The sequence below is a fragment of the Podarcis liolepis genome, assembly GCF_965112155.1.
Source record: "Podarcis liolepis genome assembly, chromosome: 6".
In the NCBI taxonomy this organism is placed as follows: Eukaryota; Metazoa; Chordata; class Lepidosauria; order Squamata; family Lacertidae; genus Podarcis; species Podarcis liolepis.
In genome coordinates this window covers 76,259,604-76,276,959 of record NC_139559.1, presented here as the reverse complement: position 1 = coordinate 76,276,959, position 17,356 = coordinate 76,259,604, and the positions used below count along the sequence as shown (strand labels likewise).

At 41.7% G+C, this 17,356-nt stretch overlaps 2 protein-coding genes across 5 annotated transcripts in view; both read right to left on the bottom strand.

Annotated features, from left to right (window-relative positions):
• The window catches only part of LOC310710274 (uncharacterized protein), a 982,430-nt gene that overhangs the window by 486,297 nt on the left and 478,777 nt on the right, over positions 1-17,356 (bottom strand). The window lies entirely within an intron of this gene.
• Positions 1-17,356, bottom strand: part of BCAR3 (BCAR3 adaptor protein, NSP family member) — an 85,093-nt gene that overhangs the window by 30,301 nt on the left and 37,436 nt on the right. Inside the window, exon 1 of one of the 4 annotated variants that reach the window (XM_083511052.1) lies at positions 4,331-4,466. The exons of 2 other annotated variants lie outside the window; for them this stretch is intronic. In XM_083511052.1, coding sequence (XP_083367178.1) covers positions 4,331-4,408 — 78 coding nt within the window. In that variant the 5' untranslated portion in view covers positions 4,409-4,466. Of the gene's footprint in view, positions 1-2,402; positions 2,667-4,330; positions 4,467-17,356 lie in introns of those variants that run through there. One more of the 4 variants, XM_083511051.1, reaches the window with a different exon arrangement.

Here is a 17,356-nt window from a genome sequence, read left to right as displayed (position 1 = left end):
TCAAGAACTGTAGCTCTAATTCTACTTTGATAATGAACACTAAGCCTCAAAATTCACATGGAAGTTTTTATACCAGCCAGACTAAAATAATGGCTTTTACAACCTTAATCATGACCTTAAAACCCCTTCTTAAGCGGCGTGTTTGAACCAGCAGCTTTCTTTCCATTTGTTCTTACGTCACCCCGCAGTAAATTCCTAAGTTGCTCTTCTGCGAATTGCAGTCTACTAAACAAAGAGAAGCATAGGGGACTCCTTGTGAGTAAATGCTTTCCAAGACAAGTTGACATGCTGGCTTTAACAGCTGCATGCACAGCAAAAACTCAACATGTTTTCCTCAACATCAAAATATAGTAGCTTGCCCTGGGAAGGGCAGGCCTTTGAGGGGGCAGAACCTCAGTTAGCTATGTATTTGGATTGATTTTGATTGATTTAGGGGGGGCAGCTGATAGCAGGGGCAGCAAACAGTGGTGAGGTAATAATGTGCTGGGTGGTTTGCCCTGCACCCCCTAAACTAGCCAGCTGCACTGAGGTGGTCTAAGATTCTGCCCCACTACCAGTGTTGAAGTAAAATTCTGTTTCCAGTCTGGTCACCTTCTGTACATTGGAACAGAAGAGGGACACTATCTTGCCATTTGCCTCAGGCAGCAAAATGTATTGGGTCATGAAATACTCCCTGCCACCCTGCTTGCCCTATCACCATTCCCCTGTCAGGGGCCCAGGTAAGCCCCACTCCACATCACAAAATGCAGCGTACACACACCATGTGAATGGCAATGCCCATCAACTTTGTTGAGGCCTGGCCCCCTCAAAATATTTTATGGGGCACGGGCAAAGGGCCTTTGATTCCCTAGAGGTTGGTTCCTATATCCCCCAATGCAAGTCTGTACCCAGACTAAACGACGCTGAATCATAGCCAGGATTTCCCTCATAACCAGAGTTTGAAACCAGGATTTGAAGATAGTTATGTAAACCCTGGTCATAATGAATTGATCACATAATGAATAGATCACAAACAATTAAAACCACAATAGGAGGGCAAAATTCACAAAGGGAATATATGAGTCTATGGCATGTTTCTGGCCTCCTAACTGAGGGATGGAGTCACTGTCGTTTATGAGCATCATCTTTTGACAGTGATTATTATTAATAATAAAATTATCCTTAGAATTGCATACTTAACAGGATCTGATATTTTGGTAATACAGCGCTTTTTTAAAAATGTATATAAATATATTTTGCTAGACCCTTTTCACAAAACTCAGTAAAAGGTATCTGATAAAAGACAGTACATTGTGTTATGAATTTCTATATTAAGTGCCTGTGTATTATTTTTAGTCATACAGCATATCACTTTCAGTTTCCCGTAAAGAAAAGCAGAGATGTTTTGAATGCTTTATGTAATCTGATAACCAATTTGTAAATAAATCCTTTTTGCAACTACTGACTTCACATTTTCTTTATGATGCAACTTTCTGTCTGTTTACAACTTCAGGTTAGCAGGCAGCCTAAAGTTTAAAACAGGGATTATTGAATAATTCAGTCGTAGTAAATTTCAATGCAAGTTGACCTGATCTGCATGCATCTTCTAATCTAGACTATTGTTATTAATACTACATGTTTATTTATTCATACCTCATCTTTTTCCCTGATGGAACTCAAGGCGGCTTACAGATAAAAAACCCAAAAAATCATTAAAATACAATTAAACATTAATTCAGTAATATTAAAACTATGTACATATAGAAAATTGGTTGAAACATACCAATAATTACAATAAAAGCAGCACAAAGAAAAAAGCATGGGTCAGAAAATATTTATCCACCCTTCCCAAATGTTTCAAAGATCAAGACCACATATCTAAATATGTTTTTTAAGGCATATTTTAAAAGGAAGTATGTTTAAAAGAGTATATCTGGAAAGAAAGGATGCATTTAAAATGTTATGCTCATGAGTTTTCACACAGATTTCAAAACAAATATTGCAGATTAATTGTGGAAATGGCATGGAAAGGACTTGTGGGTAAAAGAATGCAAAAAATTACCAGACTGAAAATAAAGCTAATTTTTCTTATTTATCTTTTCAGCTACTAGTAGTCCTTACACCATTTCTATCCACAACCAGTTCAGAGTGGCATACCTGGAGATTTTCCACATTTTATCTGCGCAAAATCTTGTGAGGTAGGAGGGAGAGACTTGGCTAAGATCAGTCAGCGAGCTATGCGGCTGAGCAGGATTTTGAACACAGGTCTCTGTGGCAGACTCCAACACTTTAACCACTACACCACAACTATGCCTGGACAACAGTGTGTAACAACATAAAAATGTGACCTTTTCTTGATCTGTAGATAGAATATACGTGTAAGTACAATCACACACACTTCCTTAACATTACAGACCACCTACCTTGACACCAATAATGGCCTTGCGGTGATAAAAACAGCAGAGAGATGCTATGAGCGTTTGAAGAACATTGGAATCTTTCGGCATTTTCAGATCTTTTGTCCCGTAGACCAACAACCTCCCTTGGCACACAAGAGGAATGGTCCCTCCCAGCTACTTCCAAGAGCTCCCACTGAGTTTAGCTCCTGCTTTGCTGGGTCTTCTACACTCCCCCCCCCCCCGCCCTCCCCAACCTCATATTTTAATCCCAGGCCGTTTCCTCAGTGAAAGCTGATCCTGTCATCTAAGAAGGTCATCTCCCGCTTGCTTCCAGCAATGGATCAGAATCATCATGGGACTTCATTCAGCTTGCCAATGAAATCCTAACCCTCAAAGAGAGGGAGAGGAGGGAGCGAATCTCTGTTTGGGAATCCCCCAGATTACAAACCACAAATCCCCAATCCAGCAAGAAATTAATCATCACCTTGTTCTTCAGCACGTAATATATTGAGTCATTGGGCCCAGAAAGGTTTCCAAGTCCAGTTATACCTCTGCAGCCACACACACACAAAAAGCAATGCCCGTGCTTGCATCAGTAACATTGCTACGTACACGACTGATAAACAGAGTTCGGGGGTGGGGGGAGAACAGTTGGTTGCCTAGGGGGTTGCATGTCTCTGTTACTCATCATCTACACTGTTACATCCTAGCGCACAGGTAACCAAGGGGAAAAAGTCGAGACTGTTTGTCTTGAAATAGGAAGCTGCTGACAACCTGTCATGCAGCAACAACAGAGCGCAGCCAGTAGCATCATCACAGCCGCTGCTAGCGTCATAGAAGCAAACGCAGCCTTCCTCTATTTAATTAGAAGATAAGTCGGTCAATTGCCAGAGCTGGTGAACACAATTATGCAGCCTTCTGGAAAGCAGCACTTACTACAGCTCTCTGGGCAGCCTTTGGGTAGGAGGCAACTGAAAAACCATGGGATTGTTGCCATTGATTTCAATTGAAACAGGAGATTTCAGCTTCTGGGGTGGGTGGGGGCAAGTTCCTTTGAAAAGACAAGTTAAGCCAAACTTTGTCGCTGGCAGACCAGAAATAAAGGTCAGTCTATACCCTATGGTTCTGGACATAAAAAGCTCAACACAAATAAGGATTATGCAAGGCACTATGCACTTTTAAAACATATCCCTTTCAATGCTGTCCTTTAATTATAGGTTGCATTGCAGAATCCAGACCACAATGCGCCGTGAGCAGAAAGTGGAAGGCCTGTAGAAAGGAACTTGCAGAGTAAAGGGTCCCAAATGTGTCAAGTTAGTGATCCAAGCCATATACTTCAAAGAACAAACAACATACCGGTACATATAAAAACAAGCACACAGTGGATTCTCAGCTGGAAGAAAAGCCACTCCAAATCTGCAATACAATGGTCAGACGTCTAAGCAAAACTCACCTACCAAGTCATGTCAAATGACATTTTGGTGCAATTTCACACCATCTAAAATCCTGTCCGAATGCTGAGGCAGTTAATATAGAACTACAGTGGTACCTCAGGTTGCAGACGCTTCAGGTTACAGATGCTTCAGGTTACAGACTCCGCTAACCCAGAAATAGTACCTCGGGTTAAGAACTTTGCTTCAGGATGAGAACAGAAATTGGGCAGCAGCAGCACAGCAGCAGCAGCGGGAGGCCCCATTAGCTAAAGTGGTCTTCAGGTTAAGAACAGACCTCCAGAACGAATTACCATAAGTTCTTAACCCGAGGTACCACTGTAGTAGATAGGAATCCTCCAATATAACTAAGAAACATTAACATCGTAACCTCATACATTTCTATTCAGAAGCAAATCCCGCCCTCAGGTTAAGTGGCTACAAGACTGCAGCCTAAAAGGTAACGGAGCTATCTATGCATTAAAAAAACAACATGTGGTTCAGTCCTTTCTGGACTCTTACCATTTCAGAGTGGAGCAAGGATTTGCATGTTTGAATACACTCCCATGTCAAAAACCTTTGCCTGTAGAAAGTTAGCATGCTGTAAATAAAAGAGTTCTTGCATAGCGTCCTGTATCAATTCCAGTTTTTTGTGCTTAGATACATGTGAAAGGGTTGTTTTTAAATGTGGTGGGAACATTCCAACTTGTGATTTCTAACCAAACATCTGAAACAGAGTACAGGCCAGAAAATATTTTTTTGAACATGAAAGTTCCACAATGCAGGCAATATGAAAGAAGTCATCTCCCCCTCCCACTTGACATTATAAAAAGTTACTGGAATTCTCCACCACAATATGTTTATTATGAGGCAAGCATTTAAATAGTTTCAAGTACATGACCAGCCATATATAGTTTTGAAAACATCCAAATGTTTAATTTTAGGTGTTTAATTTTAGATGGAACCAGAAATCCCTTGCCAAACAGATGCATAACTTGTCCATAATGTGTTCACAGAGCAGCCAGACAGGGGCTGGATTATGGGAACAGCTCTCTTCCTAACAGCCTTGTTCTATAGTTTCGGTAAAGAATATTTTTTTCCTGTTGTTCTGACTGCATCTGATGGAAATTCTAAGTGCAGGCAGGGTAGAAGAGCTATGCTAGATTAACTAATCCAGGCTTCCTCAAACTCAGCCCTCCAGATGTTTTTGCCTACAACTCCCATGATCCTAGGTAGCAGGACCAGTGGTCAGGGATGATGGGAACTGTAGTCTCAAAACATCTGGAGGGCTGAGTTTGAGGAAGCCTGAACTAATCCAAAATAAGAAACACTGCAACGAAACTGAGACGATCTAGTTGGATAGTGATTTATTATAATCCCTAAACCTGCTGTGTCAGCAAACAGATGCTCAGGAAAGCAGATTTTGATTATAGGCCTACTGGTGATGTGATAAAAGTTTTGCTGATGCTTGCAGGGACATTTGTTTGCAAGTATAGGAAACACACATTTTTTTTGGTATATTCATATTCCATCAATGCTCAGCTCAAGAGAGTCCTGCAATAGCTTACAAAACAAAAAGAACAGCTAAAAAGGACAATAATTCAATAGGATGGTCACTTATGCATTGTAAAAGAAAGAAAGAAAGAGGTCACAGATTTGGATAAATGTACACCTCTTAAGTTATATGGACAGATGCAAAATTAAAAATAACTGTTTTAATTTAAACAGAAATACAATGCATCTCACCATTGTGGAAAAGACTATGACCTTATATAGAGATCTCAGAGCTTGTTTTTTGGGAAACCTTTTGAGAGCAAGAGCTGATTGGACCGTCACTCATCCCAATTGTGATCTTTTGGCAGGCCACAATAAAGCTGTTACAAACAAGGTGACCATTTATTCAACAGCAGCTCAAAAAAATCACTATAATTTCCTAAAGACTTCTGCTATGAACAGCAAACAGGACCATTCACAATAGTATGCTTGATGTTCTTGTTAATCTCAGTTTGTACTGATATTAGTGTCATATATTATGAGTGCTATTTTCTGTCCCTGTTTCTCTGGTGTCTCTCTTAGCTGGAGTCCTAATCTGCTAATAATTTGTGATGGTATCTGTCCTATTCCTCTGTTTTGTAATTGTCATTGTGACAAACGCAAATAAAATCAATCAATTCTATTCTACTCAATTTGCTCTCCAAATCCGGGCCCATTTTTATGGTTTTTTATCTTTAAAACTGACTTGGACCAGGACAACCTTTCAAATAGGACTGTCCTCTGCAAAGCTGAACACATGACCATTCTACATCTCAACTGTTTCCACTTAGTGCCTACTTTATTGATCCAATTTCACACAAAATGGATTGGGCTTCTGCATCAGACGAAATCCACTGAGGGCATTTGGCGCACAACACTGAAAGTGTATCTCTGCATTTCCTGTCCCTTTAATGTGAATGTAGAACCAACCTAGGAGAAGTCACTTTGTATTCAATTTAAAAGTAGCGCTCCTGCTTTTTATCCCATGGGAACGATATACACAGATGGGAACAAACTGCCAGAGAGGTTCAAAGGTCCATTTTAAGGTCATGAGCAAAATAACAAAGCAGCAGTTGTCATATATCCCCTAAGCCTACTAATTGTGATGATATAGCTGGTTACTGAGATTCGTCTGGCAAGCAATTGGTGTAGGAGGTTTGTTGTCTCTACACATAAAAATAAACTGAAAGTGTATTGCATGAAAGTACAGCATCAGATCTACCCAACAGAAAAGCTCTAGTCAGCACTCAATTATAATCTGCCAGAATACGGATGTAACAGTCAGAGGAAAGCATCTGTTCGTAGATTCAAGTTCATAGTGGGTGAACACTAGAAACTATTCTAACAACACACCTCATATTAATGTGACCATTCAGAATTAAAACAGCACTTACATAGCTGCAAAAATCAAGCTAAAGGTAAAGCGACCCCTGACCATTAGGTCCAGTCGTGACCAACTCTGGGATTGTGGCGCTCATCTCGCTTTATTGGCCGAGGGAGCCGGCGTACAGCTTCCGGGTCATGTGGCCAGCATGACTAAGCCACTTCTGGCAAACCAGAGCAGTGCAAGGAAACGCCATTTACCTTCCCGCCGGAGTGGTACCTATTTATCTACTTGCACTTTTGACGTGCTTTCAAACTGCTAGGTTGGCAGGAGCTGGGACCGAGCAACGGGAGCTCACCCCGTTGCAGGGATTCGAACCGCCGACCTTCTGATTGGCAAGTCCTAGGCTCTGTGGTTTAACCCACAGCGCCACCCGCGTCCCTAAAAATCAAGCTACTGTTATTTTAAATACAGTGGACGCTTGGGTTGCGAACGTGATCCGCGCGGGATGCATGTTCGCAACCCACAGCTTTCGCAACCTGTGTCTGCACACACGCGGGTTGCAATTCAGCACTTCTGCGCATGCACAAAGCACGATTAAGCCCTTCTGCGCATGCGCGACCGTCGAAACATGGAAGTAACCCATTCCGGTACTTCCAGGTTTCGGCGGTCCGTAACCCAAAAAAAGGGCAACCTGAAGCGGCTGTAACCCGAGGAATGACTGTACAGTCAAAGCCAAGTGAGTGGCATGTAAAGTAAGTCAGAAGATGAACACAAAGGACTTCTAAATCCCACTGGTTTCAAATTTTAAAACATGCTTCCACTGAGATGTACTTCAGCGAAATCTAAATTGCATCTTGGCAGGTTGGAAGGCAGCAATGTGCTATTACATGTATGCATGTATGCATGCACTAACATACAGTGCCCTGTTTTTGTAGCATTCACATGGCATTTCTGCACATTACATAAACGATATGACTCCACCACTGAAGTCTTGCATCACTCCTCTTAAAAACTGCCGCCACTGCTTATAGGTCAGCAGAAAACAAAGCTTTCCACAGTGAAGCTCAACACAGACAGCAGTTTTTAAGTTACTTAATGGTGGTATGAGAAGCTTTTCTGCTCATGGTGCACTGTACATGAATATTCTTTTGTCCCACTGCTACCAAATAGAAGGTTCCTGGTGCAAATGGATGCCGCTTCCAGCTCGCGACATGTGGGGTTGCCAGTTTCCACTGGTTGCCCTCCCAACTCTCCCCACCTTGTGGAACAACACAACATACACTCTGCAACATACAGCTCAATCAGTGTCCTCTGACTTTGTAAGGACTCGCATCACAAATTGGTCAATTGATGTCTATCTGCAGCCTTTCACAGGGTCAAATCATCATTTTCTCTAGCTCAATCCTGTTTGCTCTGACTAGTAGTATCTCCCACCCTTGTTCATTGGATCATTTAAATGGAGATGCCAAGGATTTAACTAGGAACCCTGAAGATGCCAAGCATGAGTTTCATCTCTGAGCCTCAGCCATTTCCAAAATAGTGACAGCCCAGAAAAATATTTTTAGTTAGAGACCACGGCTCAGCTGTAAGAAACATCCTTTGCATGCAGGAGGTCCTAAATTAAATCAATGGCATCTCCAGTTAAAAGGATCTGGTGGGAAATACCTTCTGAAACAGAGCCAGGAGGCCGAATCTAGAACTGGCTGACCCTTCACAGGCCATTCTGACAGGTGGGCAGGGCCGCTTACCTGACATTGTAGGACACCAGCGGAGTCAAAGTTCAAGCCCTGGGTGCAGGCAAAGCCTTATCTCTGCTAAGATGGAGATCAGCCTCTTCATGCTCTGCTCTGAGAGTAAAAGGCAGCAGCACAGGTTTGTCTCTGCCCCAAATGGCCATATGGATCAAATTCAGAGACCTGGAAGGCATGGTTAGGCGCATGGGCTGCAGGTTCCCCACTACTGCTGCAGAACCATTTCCATTTCCGATAAGCAACACCGGGCTAGATGAACAAATGGTATAAGCACGCTCCCTAAATTCTAAGCTATATATATATCTTTGTCATAAGGTCACAAAGGACATCTTCATTCCCAAGAAGCAATATTGTCCTCCCTGAAGGCAACTGCAACTACAGCTATTGTTTTCTATTAAAGGACAAGAAACAAATGGGTGTTGCCCATGCTCTAGGAAGCAATTGTTCTTCTACGAAATAGGGTGCATATAATCTGGACAACACAAGTAAAAATGTATTGACAAAGCTTATTTTATGCATGCTACTGCTAACTAAATGGCGCTGCTGCATGGAGGAACACAATGCACCTCTTTTGTGTTAAGAGTCTGAATCTAGTATCTACATGGCAAGAAATTACACTCTGGCTCCCCCCTATGGATAACAATAATATGTTGGGAGAGTTTGTTTTAAAAATGAAACACTGCAGTGCAGCTCCTTTATTTTCTTTCTTTTGAGCAGGAGCTGAGAAACTTGCCAAGGCTGAATCTCCAGCAAAATGGCTTTGAGTGAGGTGCAAAAATGTCCCATTCTATTTTCAGAACTTTTTAGTAACCAGGGTGCCCCAAATGTCAGCTTTCAGAATTGCCTAGAAATACCTTTGCCACTTAGGAGTGCAGTTTTTATCCCTTTTCCTTTCCTAGGTTTCTTATCCACTACTTCTTGGGCATCTGCCCTAATAGAAGGATATGCAGATCTGTGACCCTGTGTCTATTTAAAAACCAACCAACCAACCTGTATTGAGAGAGAACTGACTAAACATAATGTGATAGTCTTGAACCAACGAACCGTACACATACTAAATTTTGGAGTTCTAACCCTTATCAGATGTACAGTTTAAATAACCCTGTGAGCTAGTCAGGGCAATCAATTACTGAGGTTCTCAAGTTGCGGTTCTCAAGGGTGTGGTAGGAGAAGATAGAAAGCGAAACAGGAAGATTCAATGACAGACAAATAAATATTTAAACATTTCAGTATTAGTATTATCAGTATGGGCTGGATAACGATTATTGTAAAAGCAGTTATTTTATAATTATCCTTTTCCAGAGAATCTGTCCAAGTCGAAAGTGAAGTTTAAGCAGAGTATCTAACATTTTAACACCAGATAACTGTTTTCTCTTTTGTATCAATGGGGGGGGGGGGCATCATTCTACTTGTCACACTAGAGGGCAGTGTATTACCACAAGGAACATTGCATAAGTGGATCTAGCAACAGCTAAGCCACAGTGATTTATGTTCAACCATTTCAATATAAGTCACCTGTCAATTACTGCCTTGGTCTGCCATTTTCAGAAGTTTAAATAAGACAGAGCAGTTAAATTGAAAATTAAAACACACACACACGAACGTTTGTGGGCATATACATATCCCTTTTTAAATTAAGGGACTGAGGGGCAGATGGGGCTCATCAACTTGGGAAGGTAGCTCCATCTAGGAGAAGGGAAAATTCTGATTCTAAACCTCTGCTGCCTTGCAGCTATACTTATTTGCGAGACTTTGGGAGTAAATCCCGAGGAAAAACCTGAACCCACTGCCTTGTGGGACATCTTTGGGAGAAGAAAAGGCTAAGGAGTAAACCCTACACAAACCTGGAGTGGTGTCCCTAAGGCAGTTGGATGGTGCCTTGTATGCTGCCTCCTAGCAACTCCTGCAGCCAAGCTGGTGCCAAACATTTTGCTCTGTTTTTCTTTGGACCACATCGAGACAGAGAGGGGGTCTTGTCATCTGGGCAGCCCAGGACCTTCATACACACTGTCCAGGCTTGCACCCTGGACAAGTGGGATGGACAACCATAGCTGTGCTTAAGGCTACCAGCATCACAAGGAAAGGGCAGATAGTAGCAGAAGCATTCTCATGCCTGCCAAGTAGGGTTGCCATATTCTGAAGACCAAAAAAAGAGGACACATTTGTCAACTTCTACTTTTAACTATGGATCACTATGACAACTCTCATTTTATATACCTATGCTTGTTTAAAGTTGTTGCCTCCTAGTTTCCATCATCGGTTACCTTCATGCACTTTAAATATGTGTAGAGAATCTAAATGGTGCAACGGTGGATGATGTGCAGATTCCAGAACAGGCATGCATCACTCTAAAGCTTGATAAAATGAAATTTGGATAGGATAGCCTTATTACAAGAATGTGATGTTCCTATATTTGGTTTTAAAAATAAAACAGTGCTTGGTCATGTTCATATATTTATGTATTGGTTATTTCTTTATTTTCTAAGGTCACATCCATATCACACATTCAAAGCACTCTTATAACACTTTAACAGCCATGGCTTCCTCCAAAAATTCATGGGAACTGAAGTTTGTAAAGGGTGTGAGAACCTTTACAGAGGTACAATTCCCAAACTGCTCTGAGTACTTACTCTAGAAGAGCAAAATATAAACTACAAATAATTTGAAACAAGATGTTCTCTACTCAGTTTTCAAAGCCATTTGTGATTCACACGAAGCACCATTCTTAATAGATTTCATATGACCCTCTTTTAAAATCTAGTAATGCCAAAGAGACGAGCTTCAGAAAAAGCCAACCTTCCGTGTCCAACAGAGAAACTGTTTCAGTTTATCTTTTTTGGCACAAACATTAATCTGACATGTGGGTGGGTGACCCACAATGGCAAGAAGATTAGTGCTGGTAACCGGTCACGAGTGCAATCATTGTCCAAAGAACCAATGGGTTGCAAAAATGTGCTTAGCTTTAATTTGGCAAAAGTAATAAAAGCAATTGCTCTCAGTTCTCTCTTGATTTACCACCCAATAAATGTCACTAGATGAGTACCAATGTTTCCTACAGGGGAGGTCGGCTCTATAAAACACCAGCCTGGCCTGTAAAGCCATGCGGATCAATGTTTCCCAAAGGAAATGCAAGGGCAGAACCAACAATGAGTGGCGGGAACTGGGTGGGTGGGTTACGAGGCTGAGGGTCGGTGGTCAATGGGCATCAGGGGCAATTCTTATTTTTATTATTCTTATACAAATTTAGAGACCGCTTCACAGCATAAAGCCATCAAAGTGATGTCCACGGTAAAAACAAGAGTACACAAGCTCTAAGAACAATAAAATCAGTTCAGCAAACTTCGAAACAATAAAACTTTCCATACAAACACACAAAAAACCCAATGGGTGGAATTCAATGTCAAGCTCCTGTGATTATTCCATCTACCCGAGTGTTTCAGCTAAACAGAATGTGACATACTGAACAATCCCCACACATACACATATGCTGTTTTGGGGGTTCTTCTGAACTCCCCCCTCCAAGCCATTTTGGGGTTGGGGGCACAGGGCAGAGAAAGGAACCCCCCTGTTCAAGCAGAAGGTCTTGTAGAGCTTCCATGGTGGGGCTCCTTAGCTGAATGCCGCCCACTGATGAACAATTTCATCAGATATTAAACTGATCTTCCATAATGAATGGGTTTGACTTCAGCAGGCACCTAAACATCACTGTCTGATTGCAGCTGGTAACTGATTCCAGAGAGCTGGAGCTGCAAACCTAAAAGCTCAGTTTCTAGTATAGGCCAAGTGCACCTATGGAGAATATGGTACTCTCAGCAGCGGCCCATATGAGGAGTGCAGTCGCTGGCCAGAGACAAGAGTAGGCAAGGTGGCAAGATATCATGGTCCCAAGTTGTTTAGGGTTTCAAATGCTAAAAGCAGAAACTTGAACTGCTCCCTGTAGCATGTTTGCAGCCAGTGCAGCTCCTTTAGCAGAGGAATGCGTCAATATGGTGTCAATGGAGCACCACAGTCAACACAACCTAGCTTGCTGCATTCTGAACCAGCTGCAGCTTCCGAGTTAAACTGCAGAGAAGTCCCACACAGAGCAACTCCATAATCCAGTCTTGAGAGCACCAATACCAAAATCCCCGGGGCCAAGCTCTCTCTGTCCAGAATCAATGTGTGAAAGAAAAGCTTAGAATAGAAGGTTCCATCTGAGAAAGAGGGCAAGACTAATATGTGGTTCTTCTTCAACAAGATACAGAATTCTACCAGTGGGTGTCTTGGGTATTATCACAAGGGACCATTTGAACTTCATGATTGGTTCCTCTCTGTAAACAGTTGAAAGTGAATTCAGAACTGTATCATGTTGCAAGGGCTTAACACAACTTTTCCAACCTGTGGACAGTAAATTTGCAGTCCTCATTTAAGTCTTTCCTTGGTAGTATCATCGTCCCTGTTTTGCTGTTGGGGGGATATTTTGTGGGAGTGACTTTTTTAAATGTTCCTTGCATGTGCACTAGAGATCTTTAGATTTCACCTCACACTAGAAACGGGCTTTCTAGTGAGGTTCGGTGCATCTTCTTATCTTAGCACCCATGTTCATATGCTACTACTACACTTGAATGAAACTGCCCACACAGCGACAGGCTAATACACTGCTCCCCTCCCCACATCCTAACAACAACAACAACAACTCATGCAGACAGGAAATGTTGCCATATGTGTTCAGAATTGTATACAGTAAATGAGATGACATTTGGATATCTTGATCACTTTACTGGGAGCGGATGCAAGATAAAACCAAAGGCCTATCTAGTCCAGCATCTTCTGTTTCCCAGAGTGGTTAACCAGGTGCTTCTGGGAATCCTGCACGCAGGAAACAAGGGCAATAGAATTCCCCCTGCTTGTGATTCCTCAACAACTGGCAATTCGAAGAGTTACATCCCTACAGGTGCTCTCAGCGATGCCAGTGGGAAAACTAAGAACATGCCTTCTGACTGTAATCGCTGGGGAAACTGTAATAAATTCCGCAGTTCTATCCCACCAGACAATCCTCCCCCAAGTCATCTATAAAGAACTATTCTTCAAAGCTTGCGCCCAACATCAGTATTCAACAGTAATATTTCCTTTTAAGGCTGTGATGGGATTCATTCTTCCACCTTCCTTTCTCCAGATCCATGCACAGCAGAAACAAACCTTCTTCTATGCAAAACAGATTTTCAGTGCTGACAGTGGGTGAGGAGGGAGGCCATGCCAGAGCGCTTCTACAAATTTTATTGCAAATGCTCCAGTACTGTTCTCTTCTGCACTCACAGCTGGCACTGTCTTAGCTGCTCTCCCCCACAGAGAGAAGGCATTTAAGCTGCTCATGTGCAGTCTCAGGCAAAGGCAGACGGGTGAGGAAATCCGCTAGAAGCCAGTTTGTCTTTCCATATTATTAAAAACAAAACAAAAAACAAAACCTCCAAGGTGCATCTGACTATTATTCTGCCTTATTAAAAAGCATTTCTCTTTCATGAGGAAATACAGATTTTCTTTCACAGCTCCTTGCAAGCAGCCATCCCAAAGAAGATTGGCCTGTTTTCCCTTGGGGAATAAAAGCCCAACTCTAAAAGAGCCATTTAACTGTGACCAGTTTCATCAGAGCTCACAGAACAAAGGAAAGCCCTCGTCATATGGCCACTTCTCAGTACTGAGACTCCAGCAGATCAGTACATTCGCTTGTTCCCGAGACTAGTTTTTGTATAATTAGCAGCCTCCTTTTTTAATCCACAGAATGACCTAATGCATCAATACTTTAGAGGTTATAAAATGCATTCATTTGCATTCAGCTATTAACGCTAACACACACGACCTAAAGAACCATTAAGAATGCCTCCTCCCCAAGAATCTATGCAACAACAGGAAAAAATGAGTAGGCTAAAAATATCCCTCCTCACATGTCCCTGAGCAACATTAATTCCTTCTGCTTTCACTCTCCACTGCTGTATCCAAGGCAGAGCTCTTAATTTACATCCAAAAAGCAAGACTAATAATTTGCTTCGGAGACACAGAGAAGCGTTTGTCAAACTAGAGGAAAGCACAGATGATGAAAGGTATTGTTCAAAATGAGACTATAAATAGAGACTATAAATAGAGTTTAAATGGCCGTCATAGCTCAGTACTGTTTATTGCATAGACACATACAGGCTGTAATTATTTTCTTAAAAACTGGAGGAACTTTTATCTTCACTCAAATAGGTATGGCAAGATCACACTTTATCCACTGAAGGCAGATGCCATGACCATTTGCTTAGTAGTAACATCGGACCAGCAAGTCATTGCATTGTCCCGCCAAGATGTGGAAGTGAATCTTACCCATATTTCTGCTGCTGAAAAGCAACCTGGAAGTGGGCCAGTAGTGGTGGCAAGATTCTTAGGCATTTGGCAGGACAACACTAGCTTCTAAAGTGGCTTAATCCTATGGAATGCTACTATGTGATCCTATATCAGGTTGGTGGTGAAAAAGTTGCTTGGTACTAGTTGTTTTGACTCTTCTGCCATTGTTCTACCACTAACAGAAAATACTGAAGTATTTCTACTAGCATATAATCTCCATGCAATCTTAAAACAAATTGCAGAATGTCCCCATGCCACACAGAATTGTAAAACCGTGGAGTTGGAAGGGATGCTGAGGATCATATAGTCCAAGCCCCTGAAATGCAGGAATATGCAGCTGCCCATACGGGGATCGAATCTGCAACCTTAGAGTTGTCAACACCTGCTATAACCAACTGAGCATGCCACTGCAATCTTTCAGCTGAGTTTATCCTGATCCCTCATTTATGGAAACAGGAACCCTAGTCAGAGAAAACTGAGACACAGAATGTTATTGTTTATACCCCACTCATCTGACTGGGTTGCAATGAGCTGAGACCTACAGAACCTGTACTACAGGCCATCTTCCTATGTTTTGAAATATAAAGAAGACTGAGACTGGCCAATGCAAGAGTTGAACTGACGAGAAGTTTAATTTTTATAAGTAAAAAACATTGAAAATGACAAAGTTGGGTTCTTAAACTTGCAGTACAAATTTGCAAATATTCCTTTGCTTTGCATTCTTTATTCTCACTCTGCTAGTTATAGGAAAGGGGAAAGCACTTTTCTAGGCCTGCCCTACAAACACTAGGAATCCTATTCAGGGAAGTTCTCCCCATCCCACTAGCTATTGCCTTCAAACTTCTGAACAGGTTTAAGAGCAGGGAAACCTTGCTTTTAATTTTAAAAAAATTAATTAAAAAGTAAGTTGAGATACAAGTGACAGCACTGTACCTACTTCTAATTTTTGCACACGTATGATACAGCTATAGGATCCACACCATAGCAGATGCTGCAAAGCTTGCCATGTGCCTGTCCCAAGGTTTATCACTGCAAGAGCTTTTACTCTTCCTGTCACATGCAGAGAACCATTCTCAAAGTGGGTCAAACTAGGAGGAACTATTGCATAGATATCCCATTAGTTACACTTGAGAAGGCTTCAATAGCTAACTTCCAAACTTGGGTTTGGCCTGGTGGGTCAAAGTCTGAGACCCTCTGACCTATAGCTTTAAGCAAATGAATAATTTACCCAGACGTCTGTGAAATCCATTGATTGCACATATGCGACTATAAGCCCGTGCACATCCTCTCACGCCCTTGATGTGTCATGAAGACATCATTCATCCATGCTATGGTTCCTGCCGCAGGAAGCTCTACAGAACATTTCTGGGACACCAGCGGGCTGGAAGGGAACCCATCCCATCTTAATGTATTTGGAATCGGTCCAAACCACATCCTTCAACACCCCTGAACGTAATCTGCCCTGTGTAAAAGACACAAATTGCTGCAGTGAGACTTTTCTACAACCAAGCAGGACTGTTGTCTAACAGTCTGATCGGTTCATGATTACTTGGAATGAGTGGTGCTTACTCCCAAGTAAGTACACAGAGCTACAGCCGAAGGCCTATTTTTATGACTAGCTTCTTATCAATGTTGCTTATTTCTATAAAAAGATTACCGGAAAGGAAGAGGTGAGATAACCAACAGACAGCCCAGAATGTGATTTAACTCTGAGCTCAAGGAAAACAAGCAGACTTTGTGCTTCAGTTGCAACTGCATTTCTTGTGCAACTTTAACACAAAACGAAGGGAGAATAAAAGTTAGTTACTTTAAAAAAGAACCCTGAGCACCCTCAGGATGTGACCAGGCTATTGTTTGACTGTCAACACTTATGGTATGATTCCATCCCATTCAGAAAGGGAGTTCAAATAACATATGGAACCTTTTTATCATTATTGGGCTATCTATCTATCTATGAATTAATTACTTACACACACACACACACACACACACACACACACACACACACAATACTATGAAATTTATATGTAAATGGTGAACATTCCCCTAAAATGCATGGTTTTTAATCTTTTTTCCTGGAGAATATTCATTCTCACACACATTTTTGGGGTAACTGAAACTGCATTGCAAAATCTGAAGAAGTGTGTGCTCTGGCTTGATAGCTATGTACATATAAAACTGGAACTGAATAATTTAAAATACCAACTGAAATAATTTTCTCCATCCCATGTTTCAGCAATATTCCCTAAGCCAATGTTTGTCTGCTTTCAGAACTCTGAACTCTGTTAATGACCACCACGTGTGTACGTGTGTGTACACGTACACACACACACACACACACACACACACACTCTTCACTGCCTGGACTGTCCCTCTCTGCCTCCAAACTGGGAATGTTGAACATTTGAATACTTTCCATTATATGAAAATATGCAAACTCTCCCTGCAGTTAGAAGACTAGCACATAACGAAGATGTTTGCTATGAGTGGAAAAAAGCAGGTATCTGCAATCGCTTAAACACATACCCCATGCCAGATGTTTCAATTGGAGAAACATTTAATGTTGTTGTTGCAGCA